This window comes from Diaphorina citri, unplaced genomic scaffold (assembly GCF_000475195.1).
Source record: "Diaphorina citri unplaced genomic scaffold, Diaci psyllid genome assembly version 1.1 scaffold874, whole genome shotgun sequence".
Classification (NCBI taxonomy): domain Eukaryota; kingdom Metazoa; phylum Arthropoda; class Insecta; order Hemiptera; family Psyllidae; genus Diaphorina; species Diaphorina citri.
This window is the reverse complement of record NW_007378306.1, coordinates 90114-105951: the sequence shown is the minus strand read 5'-3', so window position 1 is coordinate 105951 and position 15838 is coordinate 90114. Positions and strand designations below refer to the sequence as shown.

Sequence of the window (15838 nt, the reverse complement as noted above, 5' to 3'; positions counted from 1 at the left end):
GCCTTGGCTGGGATCGAACCCGCGTCCTCCTGTTTATAAGGCGAGTGCCTTGACCACTATGCCATCAAGGCACGCACTATACAGGTAGGTACATAGTACACATTCCATCATAATCCAAAACCCATTCTTGATTCGTTGGTGAATAGTCATTATTTTTTTATTTTATTTCAATTCATATGGAACTTCACAAAGTTAACGAGTCCTCCATCAAAATGTTCCATTCTTGATTTCAGATATCAACTACTCCACGTGATGAGCAAAGAGGTCATCAACCGATGGCAAGGTCTGGTGTATGATCCAAAACCCATTGTTGATTTCAGATATCAACTACTCCACGTGATGAGCAAAGAGGTTATCAACCGATGGCAAGGTCTGGTGTATGACCACAAGCTGTACAACGACGTCTATGTCAAAACAGACGATTGGCTAACCGGCCTCGAGAAAGACCTGGATACTCTAAAGAACACCACGGATGTAGAAGCTAAGAACAGTCTTCTGCAGAAGTTGCTGACCGAGAAGGATCAAGCGGGACATAAGTTGACCTATTTGACCTCGTCGGGAGAGAAGTTGTATTTGGACACGGCAGCCAAAGGACGGGAAGTTGTGCGACAACAGCTGCGAGCGTTGAGAGATAGGTGAGATTTTTTAGTAACAGCTGACACTTTCGAAAATACATGGTCTAATGGATAATTTTAGTACTTGTTAGTTGAGAATCTTTGGCACTTATAGGCTGGAACTTTTAAATAATAACAATAATCCTTCTTTATACTGCTCAAAAAATCTGGTGTGAACATCACACGACTTTCCTTATCCTATTGAATGGTGCTTATTTGGGTGTTCTGTTGTAACATTTACAATATCTCTAACAGTTTAGTCAAAGTAGCTGAAAACCGCCAAAAAGCGGTCGAGACACGCCAAAAAGCAGTCAAAATACCGCCAACCGCAGCACCTATTGATTTCATCAAAAGAAAGGGCTTAAAGACTGCTATCGAACCAATGCTATTCAAAAATTGTAGTCATAAAAACAAAAATTAGAAAAATAAATGTGGACAGGTGGGCAAATAAATGGTACGTTTTTTAGGTGGGCGAATAAATGGTACACTTACCTTACTAAGGAATCTAAGGATAGGTACGCCACTGGTATGTGTTATGAATAAATTAGAGCTACAATAGAAACCGGAGGAAAAACTAGTAGGGGGGGATAAGAAGGCGAACAATCGCAACCGTTCAAACAATACAATGTGTCTAAGTTTGAACTACTCGCTGGCGGGGCGAAAGGACGTACTGCTAAATAATTTATACCTACTGCTCGAATAAATCCACCTCGGCTGGGATTGAACCCACGCCCTCCTAGGCATTGGTTCAAGTCCCTGGCTCAACAGCAAACAATCGAATTTAATGTTTTAGATCAACCATCACTCACCATATCAGGTAGACCTGGCAGGCTGACCTGATCAGGTCAACCTGATAGTGAGTGGCTGATCTCAGAGAGGCCTTTCTAGTTTTTAAGGTAAAATACCTACTTTTTTCTAATGCTCCAAAAGGTACATAATTTTATTATCAACTTATACTTCAGCGTTTAATCTCACCAAGGACTATTTTATTGTATCCGAAACATTCCTAAACCATTAGTAAGTGCTCGAAAGTGAGTAAATAGCGAAAGGAAGATTCCTTTGTTTGTAAAAATAATTGAGGTAAAACTCCTCAAACAAAGGCCTCTGTTTTGAGATATGTGAGTATATTTTCCCTATTTTGAGATATGTGAGTATATTTTCCCTATTTTGAGATATGTGAGTATATTTTCCCTATTTTGAGATATGTGAGTATAGGGCTTTCTCTGATCACCCCAACCTTTATCTTATTCCTAATAGGGCGAAGAAAATTCCTAGACTGGACACTCTGGACAGCGGACAGAAAACCGGTTTTCCTATAAATAATGGTGAGAGTCAAAACTATCGAGTTCATGTCCCCATGAATAGATAAGAAAAATCGGTTAGGACAGCGAAACCCTGGAAAACATTCTTATTATTAGGGATTTTATGCTTACAGGGTGTTCATACGAAAATAGGTATGACTGGTGATTCAGTAAACCTTATAACCTTATATAATAACATTAATAATTACTTCAGCGTTTAATCTCACCAAGGACTATTTTATTGTATCCGAAACATTCCTAAACCATTAGTAAGTGCTCGAAAGTGAGTGAGAGATTGAGCGAGCGAGAGATGGAGAGAGAGAGAGAGAGAGAGAGACGTGTCAAGACATCTCAGGTTAAAGTGTCTGGGGAGACAGAGAGGGAAAATGACAAATGATGTGCTGTGATTTATTGGGGGGAAAGAAATCAGATAGGATCGTTCATCCTGAAGGTATTTCATTTTTGAGCCCAATAGAAATAATATTGATACTATTATACAATGTCAATAAATGTATAAAATATGTAATACAACTATAGAGTCTATAGGTAGCTGATGGCCAAACTTGTAAAAAATAGTTATCAATCTCTACCTCCTTATCTTTCCCTTTATATCTCTTTTCCTACCTCCATCTTTCCCTTTTTCTCAATCTATTTCTCCCTCTTCTTCTCTCTCTCTCTCTTTCCTATCTATCCCTCCCTTTCCTCTCTCTCTATTTCGCCCTCCCAATCTCTCTTTTAGTCTCTCTATTTCTCTCTCTCTCCTTCTTATTTATTCCAGCACTCTGTCACACTTGTCTAACTTTTATTTCTTTCCTATCAAACGTGATTTCTAATGCAATTTCTGATTCCTCGTAGTGTATGGAGGTGAGAGGAGGACAGAAATAGATTGAGAGAGAGAGAGAGAGAGAGAGAGAGAGAGAGAGAGAGAGAAAGAGAGAGAGGTTTAATGCATTTCATTTTGAATTGATATTACACACCTACACATAACATGGTTCCATAGCATTTTACCTATTTCCCACATAGGTATGTAGGGGAGGGAGAAAATATGCTGTCAATTCCTATTTTTCACCTTCCGAAGCAATATGTGGTAGAATTTGTAATGAGCTCTTGGAAATGCTTCTACAAGTTGTCGATCGACTCTTAAAAAATAAAATAATAATAATGAAAAAATTGCATCTCGGAACCGCTTTTGCACTACTTCAAGGAACATTCTTTTACATGCATGCCTATCTATCCACAAGAACGGATAAAGTGTATTTAGAAAATTTCCTCACTGGCCGGGATGCGAACCCACCACCTCCGGGTCGAGAGTCAGTGTTCTTGACCACTCGGCCATATAGGTGGGCTTGTCGATCGACTCTGGATCCCATCTCAAGTTGTAATACTTACAGGTATTTATAATATTAAGTATAATATTTTAATTTCAAGTCATGGGTATCACTGATGTTCGTTTCCCCAGTATTAACGGAAGGTAAAGTCTGCACCCCGTAGGTACAATACCCCCATCTTCTACGACTTCTAGATACCGAGATAAATCGATTTAAATAATACCGGTAAATCGTGAAGTTTGACGTCACGGCATACGCTCCCGTACACGATGACGTCACATCGAATGTACCGAGCAAAGCTCCCTCGCAGGTAACACAGTAATCTGTCTGTGCGCATGCATTTCTGCGCAATTCATGTTTGTGTGCATACGTTTCTGCGCATTTCCTGAAGTCTGACGTCAGAGTTCAGGACTCTGACAGAAAATAAAATTTGAATTTTTGACCTTTTACAGTTATTCTTTCGGAGTTTTGACCTCAGATTTTGATTTTTCACAACATTTTTCATAGAAATCGACCTTTTAATCATAAATTTTACCCAAATGCAACTGCTCCATTGGGCGCTTTGTTTTTAATATATAAAATACTGATAGGATGATATGGAAGGGTAGGCTAAAGGAGGGCAACACCGACCCAAAATAACATTAGGAAAATGTGTAGTAAAAGAAGAAGAACATTCTTGTAAACAAGACTTGTCAAACTCATAATACAAAATTCCCTATTCTTTCAGACAACTCTACAAGAAGTTCTCTCTCACAAGCGCATCATTGAGTCACTACTGGACAAAGACTTCTTTAGGGCATTAATTTCTTGATAGAGATTTATCGATCAACACAAAATATTGAACGAGAGCTGTACTTACTGAAGATATACTTAATAGACCAGTTGCGCTTACTTGGATTTCAAAGTCATAGAGCAGGAAAAATGAGGACCAACGGAATTTTTCTTTTTCTTCTACGACTTCTAGTCCCGAGATAAATCGATTTAAAAAATACTGATAAATCTTGAACTCTGACGTCACGGCATACGCTCCCGTACACGATGACGTCACATCGAATGTACCGAGCAAAGCTCCCTTGCAGGTAACACAGTAATCTGTCTGTGCGCATGCATTTCTGCGCAATTCATGTTTGTGCGCATACGTTTCTGCGCATTTCCTGAAGTCTGACGTCAGAGTTCAGGACTCTGACAGAAAATATAATTTGAATTTTTGAACTTTTACAGTTATTTTTTCGGAGTTTTGACCTCAGATTTGGATTTTTCACAACTTTTTTCATAGAAATCGACCTTTTAATCATAAATTTTACCCAAATGCAACTGCTCCATTGGGCGCTTTCTTTGTCTTTAATATATACTAATGGGATGATATGGAAGGGTAGGCTAAAGGAGGGCAACACCGACCCCAAATAACATCAGGAAAATGTGTAGTAAAAGAAGAAGAACATTCTTGTAAACAAGACTACTTGTCAAACTCATAATAAAAAATTCCCTATTCTTCCAGACAACTCTACAAGAAGTTCTCTCTCACAAGCGCATCATTGAGTCACTACTGGACAAGTCCAAATCGTTACCCCAAATCAACAAAGACCAAGCCCTGGAGAAAGCCATCGTCAGTGTCAACAAGAGATATGAAGATCTCGTCGATGGCATTCTGAAGACCATCTCTCAGCTTGAGGAATCTCTCGATATCTTCCAGCAATTCCAGCAGTTGCAGAAAGCGTATCAAGAAGATCAGAAGCAGTTGTGGGACAAATTGTCCAGCCTCACTGGTAAGGGTATACTTAGTTTATATTGTCGATATCGGCTAATACTAAAAAAGTAAAATGTCCTATTCTTTCAACAGTTTGAAGAATTTCTATATATCTTCTTGTTGATTTTGATCCAACAAGAGTGTTGTTCATTAGTAGAACATGGTTTAGGCATTGTACTTGCAACCGGGGGACTGCACTTCAAATCCCAGTAGCGACACAAACTATGTACTCATTCTGTCAATCAGCCATCGCATCGGGTAGTAGGGTTATTGTTTTGGGCTCACATTTGGTTTTGGCTACGATTTTTTTTTTTTTTTTGAGTGGATACCCTTCGCAGTCAACCTTTGTTGCTATTTCTTGATCAAGGAAAATTTCAGGCTGATATCCTCTCAGTTTAGAGTCCTCTAGCCAGACTGTTGAGAAGCACACTAACAGTTTTTATTTCCATCGTTTCACAGAACGCGAACTCAAAGGTAAACTCTCCTCCTGGTGCGGCTATGAAGAATCCGTAGCCACTCTCCTAGACTGGCTCAAAGTCACCGAGAAGAAACTAGGCGATGAAATGGAACTCAAAACCACTCTGGACGAGAAGAAAGCTCAGCTCCAAGTATACAGGACAATCTATCAGGATGCCACCTCCCATCAGCAGGATCTACTCCAGCTGAAGGACAAGATAGAGTCCTTGCATCAACCCTCGGAGCAGTCCAAACAGCAACTTGCTACTATTACTACTCGCCATGGAAACGTTCTGAAGCGTGCTCAGGTAAGGTTTTATTTTATCCGTGTAGGTAGTCTAAAACACCCCCAGTTTACAGGATCATGATAATGTCATATCTGTTAACATTTATCACACTTAGGGAGAAAATCTCTTATTAAAATCGTGACGACCTTTTAAATTATAACGTTTTGAATAACTTTAAAGTGATCAGCCATAACTCTGACATGGAAACACTGAATGACAAGTGTGAAGCTTTGATGGAATTGGCAGCTCATAGTCCCATCAGAGAAGAAACTTTGAGACTTCAGGCATTATATGCAGCTCTAGTGACATCTGTGCAAGGGTAAGTTCCTAACTATCTGTCTAATGTCCTTTTTTGAAATATCATCTGTGGTGAATAAATCAAATGAAATGGGAACTTTCAGAAGAGTGTATAGTTCACACTTTTCAAAATTGAAAATGGAAAAGGAAGTCTTGTAAAAAATTATATACTTTTCAAATCACCAACAACTATAAATCGCTCTTTCGCTTTCTTTTCAGACTTGTCAGCCAGGTCGAGAAAAACCTGTCCGATCAGACGGAATTCCTCGCCAAAAAAGAAGAAGTGGAAGCTTGGTTACACAAAGCTCATGCTACTGTACAAGAGTGTGCTGTAACTTTATCTGTTACATTTTTCAGAAATTCACGGAAGCTTATGAAGGCATTGTCAGCATTCATCAAGCTTACACCAAGGCAGTATTGGACACACAGGAATGGATCGATGCTACATACAACGCTGTGAATATGTGGGGAGATCTAACATTGGAACGAGTTTCCCTGCATAGCAATCTAGAGAGACTAAAGAATCTGGAGAAAGAGTTGTCCAATGAGGAACCGAGAATCAAATCTGTCCGTGATATGGGGGAAAAAGTTCTGCCTGGAACTATTGAGAGTGGTCGTGCTAATATTCATGCACAGATTGATTCCTCTCAACAAGATTGGGAAGGATTGGTCACAAAACTGTTGCTTTGAAGAACAACGTACTGGAATCAACTGGGCCAATAGGAAAGGAGAACATCAACCAAGAAATCAATCAGATTACTTTGGATTGGACCAATCTTCAGAACACTTTACAAGTTATTGACAAACATCATGCCAAGTGTCTGTCAATCTGGAATGATTTCCTCTCCTCTAAGAACACTCTGGAGAAATGGATTGAAGGATTCCAGAAGAAGATTGAAGCTGAGAAAGATATCGGTGATTGTACTAACCTAGATGATCTAGAGAAGTACAAGGCTTTACTACAGGAAGTAATCAGCCATAACTCTGACATGGAAACACTGAATGACAAGTGTGAAGCTCTGATGGAATTGGCAGCTCATAGTCCCATCAGAGAGGAAACTTTGAGACTTCAGGCATTATATGCAGCTCTAGTGACATCTGTGCAAGGGTAAGTTCCTAACTATCTGTCTAATGTCCTTTTTTGAAATACCATCTGCGGTGAATAAATCAAATTAAATGGGAAGTTTCAGAAGAGTGTATAGTTCACACTTTTCAAAATTGAAAATGGAAAAGGAAGTCTTGTAAAAAATTATAAACTATATAGGCTCAAATCACCAACAACTATAAATCGCTCTTTCGCTTTCTTTTCAGACTTGTCAGCCAGGTTGAGAAAAACCTGTCCGATCAGACGGAATTCCTCGCAAAGAAAGAAGAAGTGGAAGCTTGGTTACACAAAGCTCATGCTACTGTACAAGAGTGTGCTGGTAATGGTAGCAAGAATGTACTGAAGGAGAGACTGGACACTGTCAATATGGTGGCAGAGAGAATACCTGAAGGTGAGTTTGTAGAGATAATAGCTGGGGTAAAAGTGAACAATGTAACTTACAAGTACCTACTTCTGTATACAGTCATATCAAAAAAGACTATCTCATCTCTTTATGTAGATAGTCATCCCCCTAAAGCTCTACTTGCTAAAACCCTCTCTGTGAGCTAGCCTAGCTAGCTTGGAAAGTAGCACGCCTAGGCATAAGATCCAAGTAGCTGGTTTGGCAAAGTTTGTTCTAGACAGATAAGGTTTGTTCTTGGAGCAGAGAGAATACCTGAAGGTGAGTTTGTAGAGATAATAGCTGGGGTAAAAGTGAACAATGTAACTTACAAGTACCTACTTCTGTATACCTAGGCATAAGATCCAAGTCGCTGGTTTGGCAAAGTTTGTTCTAGAAGATAAGGTTTGTTCTTGGAACGGATGGCTTTCTCCTACCCTGTCCTCTCTTTGATTCCGCAACGATAAAATCTACACTCCGATTGTTTCAGGCCAACACCTCATGTCCGTTTTACAAGACACGTTCACCAAAGCTCTCGACACAACTCCATCCGACCAACAAGATAGTCTGCGTGAAGCCATGACTGTTCTGAGAGATAGCTGGGATCGTCTCAATAGAGATCTCAAATCTACTAGCACTCAGCTTAAATCATACATAGCGCGCTGGAATGAACTGGATGATTTGTATAATAGATTCAATATGTGGCTCAGCGGTGTTGAGAATAAGCTTAATGAACCCAGCCCTGTGTTTACTGAAATAGGTAAGAACTGAAGAGACTACAAATCGGAGCTTCAGATATACATTAATGACTCGAATGTTTAGCAAGAACTTCCTAGTCATATTATTCACAAATGCAAACCGGAGATACTGATGAAAATACATCAAGTCCATATTTTATTTTATTAATTAATATTTATTTCCATTACCAAGATTTGAATACCAAGTGGCAGCAATACGTAAATGATGAACTGGAATGGGAGAATCACTCACAGAATACTTTGCAATGGTTAGATAACATTAGAAGTAAACTGGATTACTGTTGTGATCTGAGTGCCTCTTCCTTCCATTACTTTTCATTTCAGGTGATATGAAGACATTGCTCGAGCGTTCCAAACACATTGTCGACGACATTGAAAAGAAGAAAGATGACCTGAAGCCAATTCAGAAAGAAGCTCAGCAACTTTCCGAATGGGACTCCTCTATCGTACCCAAAGTATCTGATCTGGAGACTCGCTGGGCCGCTGTCAAGTCTGCATGGGACGCTAAACATAGCGACCTCTCCTCGGAGATCGCTCAGTACAGTAGCTACCAGAACGCTGTGCAAGACGCTGAGAAGTGGCTGCTGCAGATCTCATTCCAACTGATGGCACACAACTCCCTCTACATCAACAATAGACAGCAGACACTCGAACAAATTCAACATCATGAGAAACTTCTCCAGGATGTGATTCGGAGATCGCTCAGTACAGTAGCTACCAGAACGCTGTGCAAGACGCTGAGAAGTGGCTGCTGCAGATCTCATTCCAACTGATGGCACATAACTCCCTCTACATCAACAATAGACAGCAGACACTCGAACAAATCCAACATCATGAGAAACTTCTCCAGGATGTGATCTTGTCCCCAGACAATAAGCTCGCCCCTTGTTTGTAATTTCTTGTATTTGTGTACATTGAATTTCAATAAATAAAGGAGTTAAATAAATAAAATATGCTGAGGACGAGAACAGTTTAGTACTGTAGTAAGTAAATAAAAAATATTTTGGTCATACATCTTGAGTTCTCTTGAATAACCAGTACATAGGTACTTCGTTCATTTATCCATGTACCTATTTCTCTCTCTCCCTCTCTCTCTCCCTCTCTCCCTCTCTCTCTCTCTCTCTTCTCTCTCTTCTCTCTCTTCTTTCTTTCTCTCTCCTTTACTCACTCTCTCTCTCTCTCTCTCTCTCTCTCTCTCTCTCTCTCTCTCTCTCTCTCTCTCTCTCTCTCTCTCTCTCTCTCTCTTCAATGTATGTTGTACCTACCACCCTCTTCATCTTCCTCTCTTCTCATTTCAGGAGTGGCAATCCAAGCTGAAAGATTTCAAAGAGAAAGACCTAAAAGAGGCCATCAAACAGTCGAAAGCTCTCCTAACGCCTAGCAGTGCCGAAGAAGGGTCGCCTATCAAAGACAAAATCGACCGACTGGAGAAAGAAACCAAGGCGCAATCCGACCGCATACAAGATGCCCTGAAAACGTTGAATCAACTGATCGGACACAGGAAGGAGTTTGAGGTGGATGTGGAGAATGTGGAGGCCAAGTTGAAAGAACTGGAGGTGGCTGTGGAAGGAGATGTCAAGACCAACAATGTGCTCATGCTACAGGAGTTGTTGAACAAGGTAATAGAATCATAATCCATTTGATCTCAGGTTATTCTCAGGTACCTTAAGCCCTGTACATAGCAATACAAAGATAATAGCAGTTGTGCGGGGTTTTAGAAATGAATCTTGGTTTCAAAGGGTTTATATAACCATTAGTACATACATACAAATTATGCAGGACCCTTTTCAAAGTGGATAAGAAACTTATTCAAAAGTTTGTGACAGTAAAAAAAAAAAAACTGTGGCATTGTTTGTATCTAAGGGACCTATTAGTTACTCTCTCATGAATCTGCCCCAATTTTCCGTTCAATAATCTTTTACTCTAGATAAATTTCTACTTTCTCCTATTTGTCAGTTTACTACCAACCATTCCCAGCAGAATCACTCATCGTAACATACCTGCTGTTTACGTAGCGTTTCAAGAACTCTTGAAAACTCTGGACTTTTTTTCATGAATCTAATGACCGAATTCAAAAGAGAGAGAGACCTGCAAAAAGTGCCGTCTGCACGGGTCTCCTGTGTGACCTCTGGGGTCCTGCTTTCCAATCAATACTGGAGTGCAATAATTACTACATTACTAATCGCAAATAACACTCATTCTTCATCCATATTATGAACCCTTTGGTATTCCAGTACGCTCAACTAAACGAAGAGGCCGGAGAACTCAACATGATGATCAGCAACGTCAGCATTGCCACGGAACATATGAACCTGAACGATGCTGATCGACTCACTGTGAACGACTCAGTCAGCTCCATGCAGAAGCGATACGCTCAGCTGAGTCGTACCATTGAGGATAGAATCAGCACGGTGAACAACAAGCTGCAGAGTGTGAAGCGTCTGCAGCACAAGGTAGAGGAGGCGAAGGCACTGCTGCAGAAGGCGGAGAGTCAGCTAGCCAGACCAGTCAGCACGCAAGCTGAAGATATTAGTGAGGCGTTGACCGTTTATCAGGTGAGATGAGTTTGAGACTAGAAGATCAGATTGAACAGGTGAGACTAGCAGATTAGAATCCAAACAGTGTCATTTTAGGGGTTGGATGAAATACATTGGAGGTGCTAGCTAAACTTAAAGGAACTAAGATTTGATGTAAAATCAGAAACAAGGGAACTTTTTTTATTTACAGCAACAAAATTTACAAACGTACAGCTTTTGCAGCAGATCGATATATTTTCCCAAATGCGAGAATGCGAAAAAAATCTAAACACCTCTCAACTTTTTCGCTGCCATGGCAGTTTCTAGAGGTATCTATGGAAACAAAACTCGCGTTCGCGACAGGGTAGGTCCTTGTCATACTCTGGTTTTCAATATCTAAAATTCGATTTTGCTAAAAATGGCGAACATGTCTGTTATTTCCTCCACAGGTGGAGTCGAAGTTATCTCAACTGAACGAAGCTGAGGCAAGTCTAGAAGGCGAGGAGAAGCTCAAGGCAGAAGTTCTCGCCTGGATCGACGACCAGAAATCTATGAGATTGATATTTCCAGCACATAACTTAGACCTATTCCACTTTCCAGAAATAATTTTATAGTCCTTATCCTTAGTGAGTAGATGGTTTAGTAGTTAACGCGGTGTCGTAGTATATCTCAAATTTTGTGTCAAAACAGTGCTTTTTCACAACTTTTGTGGATATCACAGCATTGCTAAGCGCCTCCTCTGCAACCAGTTTTCCTATTTCCATAATCTTTCTTTTTACACTGGTAATGCCGCCACTGGTCGCTACTCCATTCTCCTTACGAGGCTGAGTATACCTCAAACTCCAAGCACAGAGCCGAAAAAAGCCGGGCCTCCGGCGTGCAAGCCTAGTACCCACTCGACCACGGAGGTTGTTATGCTAGACACAATTCAAATTCCCTAATTTCTTCATTGCAATTTTTCATTTCAGAAACTGTTGGATGAAATCAACTCGTGGAAAAACAGCCAGTCAGATGAGGACCTTGTCCATTTGGCCGATTCCATCAAACCTCTCGATGAAGTCGTGGAGAGAATAGAAAACCATGCCGTACCCAAACTGAAGTCACTGCTTCTACTGCGAGAACAATTTACCACACTGATCATGCAGATTGTAGGCTTTATAACGGAGACTACGGCCAGAGTTGGGGAGGTGGATGGGAACAGTGCTACGGTGCAGGAGAAGATTGATAAGTATGATAAGGTAAGGAAAACCAGTCGAATAGGTGTATGATACGTGTATAAGGAAAGGGGAACGGAAGTTAAATGTACGATACGTCCACAGATAATTAGGGAACAAACTGAAATCCGAAAATGTACCAAGCTTTCAAAAGTATAAAAATAAATCAAATCTTATATCAAATTTTTTGTGGTAAAGTGGTAAATTTTCACAACTTTTGTGGATATCACTGCATTATCCTGCTACTGATCGCACTCGATTAAATAAGTACTCTGTCCTGTCCTGTCGAGGCTACTCAATTGTCCTGTCGAGGCTGAAAGCACTCTGAACTCTTAAGCTCAGAGCCGGAAAAGCCCCCGCCGGCAATCAAACCCGGAACCTCCAGAGTGTAAGCCTAGTGTGACCCACTCGGCCAAGGAGGTTTAAATAATTTAAAAACTTTTTTAACCATGAATTCCGTGCTGACTTTCCAGATCATTGCGGACATTCAAGAGTACGAGGCCATCCTAGCCACGGCTTCGGACAAGGGAGACCAACTCTCCTCCGACGGCACCATCTCCGATAGAAACGAAATCACCGAGCAGCTCCAGAGTCGAAAGCAACAGCTGCACAACCTGCGGAAAACCGTGGAGAAACTACGCCAGCAGAACGAGAAACGCGCCGCAGAATCGGAAAAACTTGGAGCTGAGCTGGAAGAGATCATTGAGGCTCTGCATGCTAGAGAGACAGCTGTACCGAGCAGCTCCAGAGTCGAAAGCAACAGCTGCACAACCTGCGAAAAACCGTGGAGAAACTACGCCAGCAGAACGAGAAACGCGCCGCTGAATCGGAGAAACTTGGAGCTGAGCTGGAAGAGATCATTGAGGCTCTGCATGCTAGAGAGACAGCTGTGAAGACACTACCTGTGCTACTACTGGAAGTGACGAGTGTAGATGTGGAACTAGACAAACAGAGGGTAAGATATATTGTAGAAGCATGGTTGTCCAGATATCCAAGTTCGATAACCGCTTGCAAAAAAAAAAGTGCAGAGTTTTTTACCCATTGGACATACATATTTCAAAGGTTTATTTCCTGGTGTTCTTGTGTTCATCAAGAACATAAATTGGGGAAATTGTGTATTTTCTCGCCCATCTGATGAAAGACATACAACGACACAGACCACGGGTCCTGTCAAGAAGTTAGAACTAGCTACCAAGGAAGTACAGCCATATGTACAACGATACGAGACTTTGAAGAAAAACATTGCTGAAGCTATTGATAAGTTTGAAACCCAAGCCAGTGAGCATGAGGCATATAAGCAAGCCTACAACGAAGCCTATGACTGGTTAAGGAAAGCCAAACTAGACTGTCAAGAAGTTAGAACTAGCTACCAAGGAAGTACAGCCATATGTACAACGATACGAGACTTTGAAGAAAAACATTGCTGAAGCTATCGATAAGTTTGAAACCCAAGCCAATGAGCATGAGGCATATAAGCAAGCCTACAACGAAGCCTATGACTGGTTAAGGAAAGCCAAACTAGGAGCACAAGCCAATGCAGACTGTCATGGTGAACAGCAAACCACCAAGGATAAAGCAGACAAAATCAAACAGATTACCAAGAGCCTACCAGAAGGTCAGAAACTGATAGACAAAACTGTTGCTTTGAAGAACAACGTACTGGAATCAACTGGGCCAATAGGAAAGGAGAACATCAACCAAGAAATCAATCAGATTACCTTGGATTGGACCAATCTTCAGAACACTTTACAAGATATTGACAAACATCATGCCAAGTGTCTGTCACTCTGGAATGATTTCCTCTCCTCTAAGAACACTCTGGAAAAATGGATTGAAGGATTCCAGAAGAAGATTGAATCTGAGAAAGATATCGGTGATTGTACTAACCTAGATGATCTAGAGAAGTACAAGGCTTTACTACAGGAAGTGATCAGTTTCTTAAAGAGGTTTGATAGGGGGAACTCTAACTACTAAGGTCTTATGGTCCCGAAATCGAAGAGAGAAGGAAGCGAAAAGAAACATTATCCGTTCAGGATAAAATCCGCCACTGGCGGGAATCGAACCCGCGGCCTAGCGCTGACGAGGCAAACGCGCTAACTATGCTGGCGTGCAGGAGAGTGAAGTAACATTTGAGAAAATTGTCCCATTTAGTCTCCCAGTTAAATTAAATTTCTCTATCGTAGGACATATTTTTACAAACAATAAAAACAAACATGGTGTCAGCATAGGGATAGCAGTAACTATCCCTACTTTTTTAGGACTCTCTAATTTTGTTCCTCTAAGACAAAAACAGAGTGAAGCGGAGAGCAAAGATCATAAGAACTTTTTATTCTCAGTTCTATGTCACCGCTTTCACTCTAATTTTAGCCCAAGTTGGTTCCTCCCAGAAAGTTGTTCTATATTATTTTATCGTATACTTTGTGTTATTGTTTAATATAAATTAAACTATTTCCATTCAATTCTACTTTCCTCAGGGTCTTCATAAGGAGGCTGACAACAAGAAGGTTCTCATTGATAGTTTCAACAAGGGAATCATTGGTATGACTGAGCTGGAGTCTGAGGAAGTCAAAGACTTGATACAAGTTGGTGTGCATGGATTACAAGTGGAACTCAATGCTCTACTGCAGAGTAAGTATAATTAATGTTTGAAACAAGAAGGTTCTCATCGATAGTTTCTACAAGAGAATCATTGGTATGACTGAGCTGGAGTCAGAGGAAGTCAAAGACTTGATACAAGTTGGTGTGCATTGATTACAAGTTGAACTTAATGCTTTACTGCAGAGTAAGTATGGTGTACCTTTTACCAGCACTACCTCGCCTCCTACAAATCACAAATTAGTCTGTCTTTTCAAACTAAATTGATCCTAAGGGCAAGGTAAACCTACGCCACTTGACCCCTTGAACTTAAATCACTTACCAATCTGTTCTGTTCTACTAGACAATATCCTAAATTTGACTCTTTTCTTTGTTATTGAAATAGTAGACATTACTAGAGTTCACTACACATTACCTTATTTTCTCCCTTCGCTAGATATTGAAGCTGAGATCAACAAGGTGGCCAATGCAGCTCAAGAACGGAAAGCTATGCAAGACAAGATTAGCAAGCTACAAAGCTGGCTCAAACAAGTGACTGATTTACAACTTCTACCTACTCATGAACCATTGGCGTCCTGGCTTCAGGTCATCTTTCTTCTTTTCAATGTCGTCGACAATGTGTTTGGAACGCTCGAGCAATGTCTTCATATCACCTGAAATGAAAAGTAATGGAAATAAATATTAATTAATAAAATAAAATATGGACTTGATGTATTTTCATCAGTATCTCCGGATCGCATTTGTGAATAATATGACTAGGAAGTTCTTGCTAAACATTCGAGTCATTAATGTATATCTGAAGCTCCGATTTGTAGTCTCTTCAGTTCTTACCAACAAGGTGGCCAATGCAGCTCAAGAACGGAAAGCTATGCAAGACAAGATTAGCAAGCTACAAAGCTGGCTCAAACAAGTGACTGATCTACAACTTCTACCTACTCATGAACCATTGGCATCTATTCAATGTCAAGTCTTGTTCAACACTGCCAAGGTATGTCACGGTTGAATGGTAGAGATTGTCCCCAGACAATAAGCTCGCCCCTTGTTTGTAATTTCTTGTATTTGTGTACATTAAATTTCAATAAATAAAGGAGTTAAATAAATGAAATATGCTGAGGACGAGAATAGTTTAGTACTGCAGTAAGTAAATAAAAAATATTTTGGTCATATATTTTGAGTTCTCTTGAATAACCAGTACATAGGTACTTCGTTTTGTCCCCAGACAATAAGCTCGCCCCTTGTTT

General features: G+C 40.4%; 2 protein-coding genes across 2 annotated transcripts; both read left to right on the top strand.

Moving 5' to 3' along the window:
- The first annotated feature begins 339 nt into the window (after positions 1-339).
- On the top strand, positions 340-9013 carry LOC103512702 (nesprin-1-like). Its single transcript, XM_026826096.1, has 13 exons — positions 340-635; positions 1872-1959; positions 3971-4039; positions 4742-5009; positions 5450-5746; positions 5914-6052; positions 6250-6356; positions 6401-6623; positions 6686-7138; positions 7342-7526; positions 8005-8274; positions 8597-8972; positions 9007-9013. The coding sequence occupies exons 1-13, from the start codon at positions 340-342 to the stop codon at positions 9011-9013; spliced, it is 2778 nt and encodes a 925-aa protein (XP_026681897.1).
- Positions 9014-9044: 31 nt separating this feature from the next.
- Positions 9045-15701, top strand: LOC108252804 (girdin homolog). Its single transcript, XM_026826095.1, has 11 exons — positions 9045-9152; positions 9571-9891; positions 10507-10827; positions 11757-12026; positions 12476-12679; positions 12838-13008; positions 13160-13357; positions 13407-13928; positions 14477-14630; positions 15034-15056; positions 15436-15701. Exons 1-11 carry the CDS (start codon positions 9045-9047, stop codon positions 15598-15600), a joined length of 2457 nt encoding a protein of 818 aa, XP_026681896.1. The 3' UTR covers positions 15601-15701.
- The last annotated feature ends 137 nt before the right edge of the window (positions 15702-15838 follow it).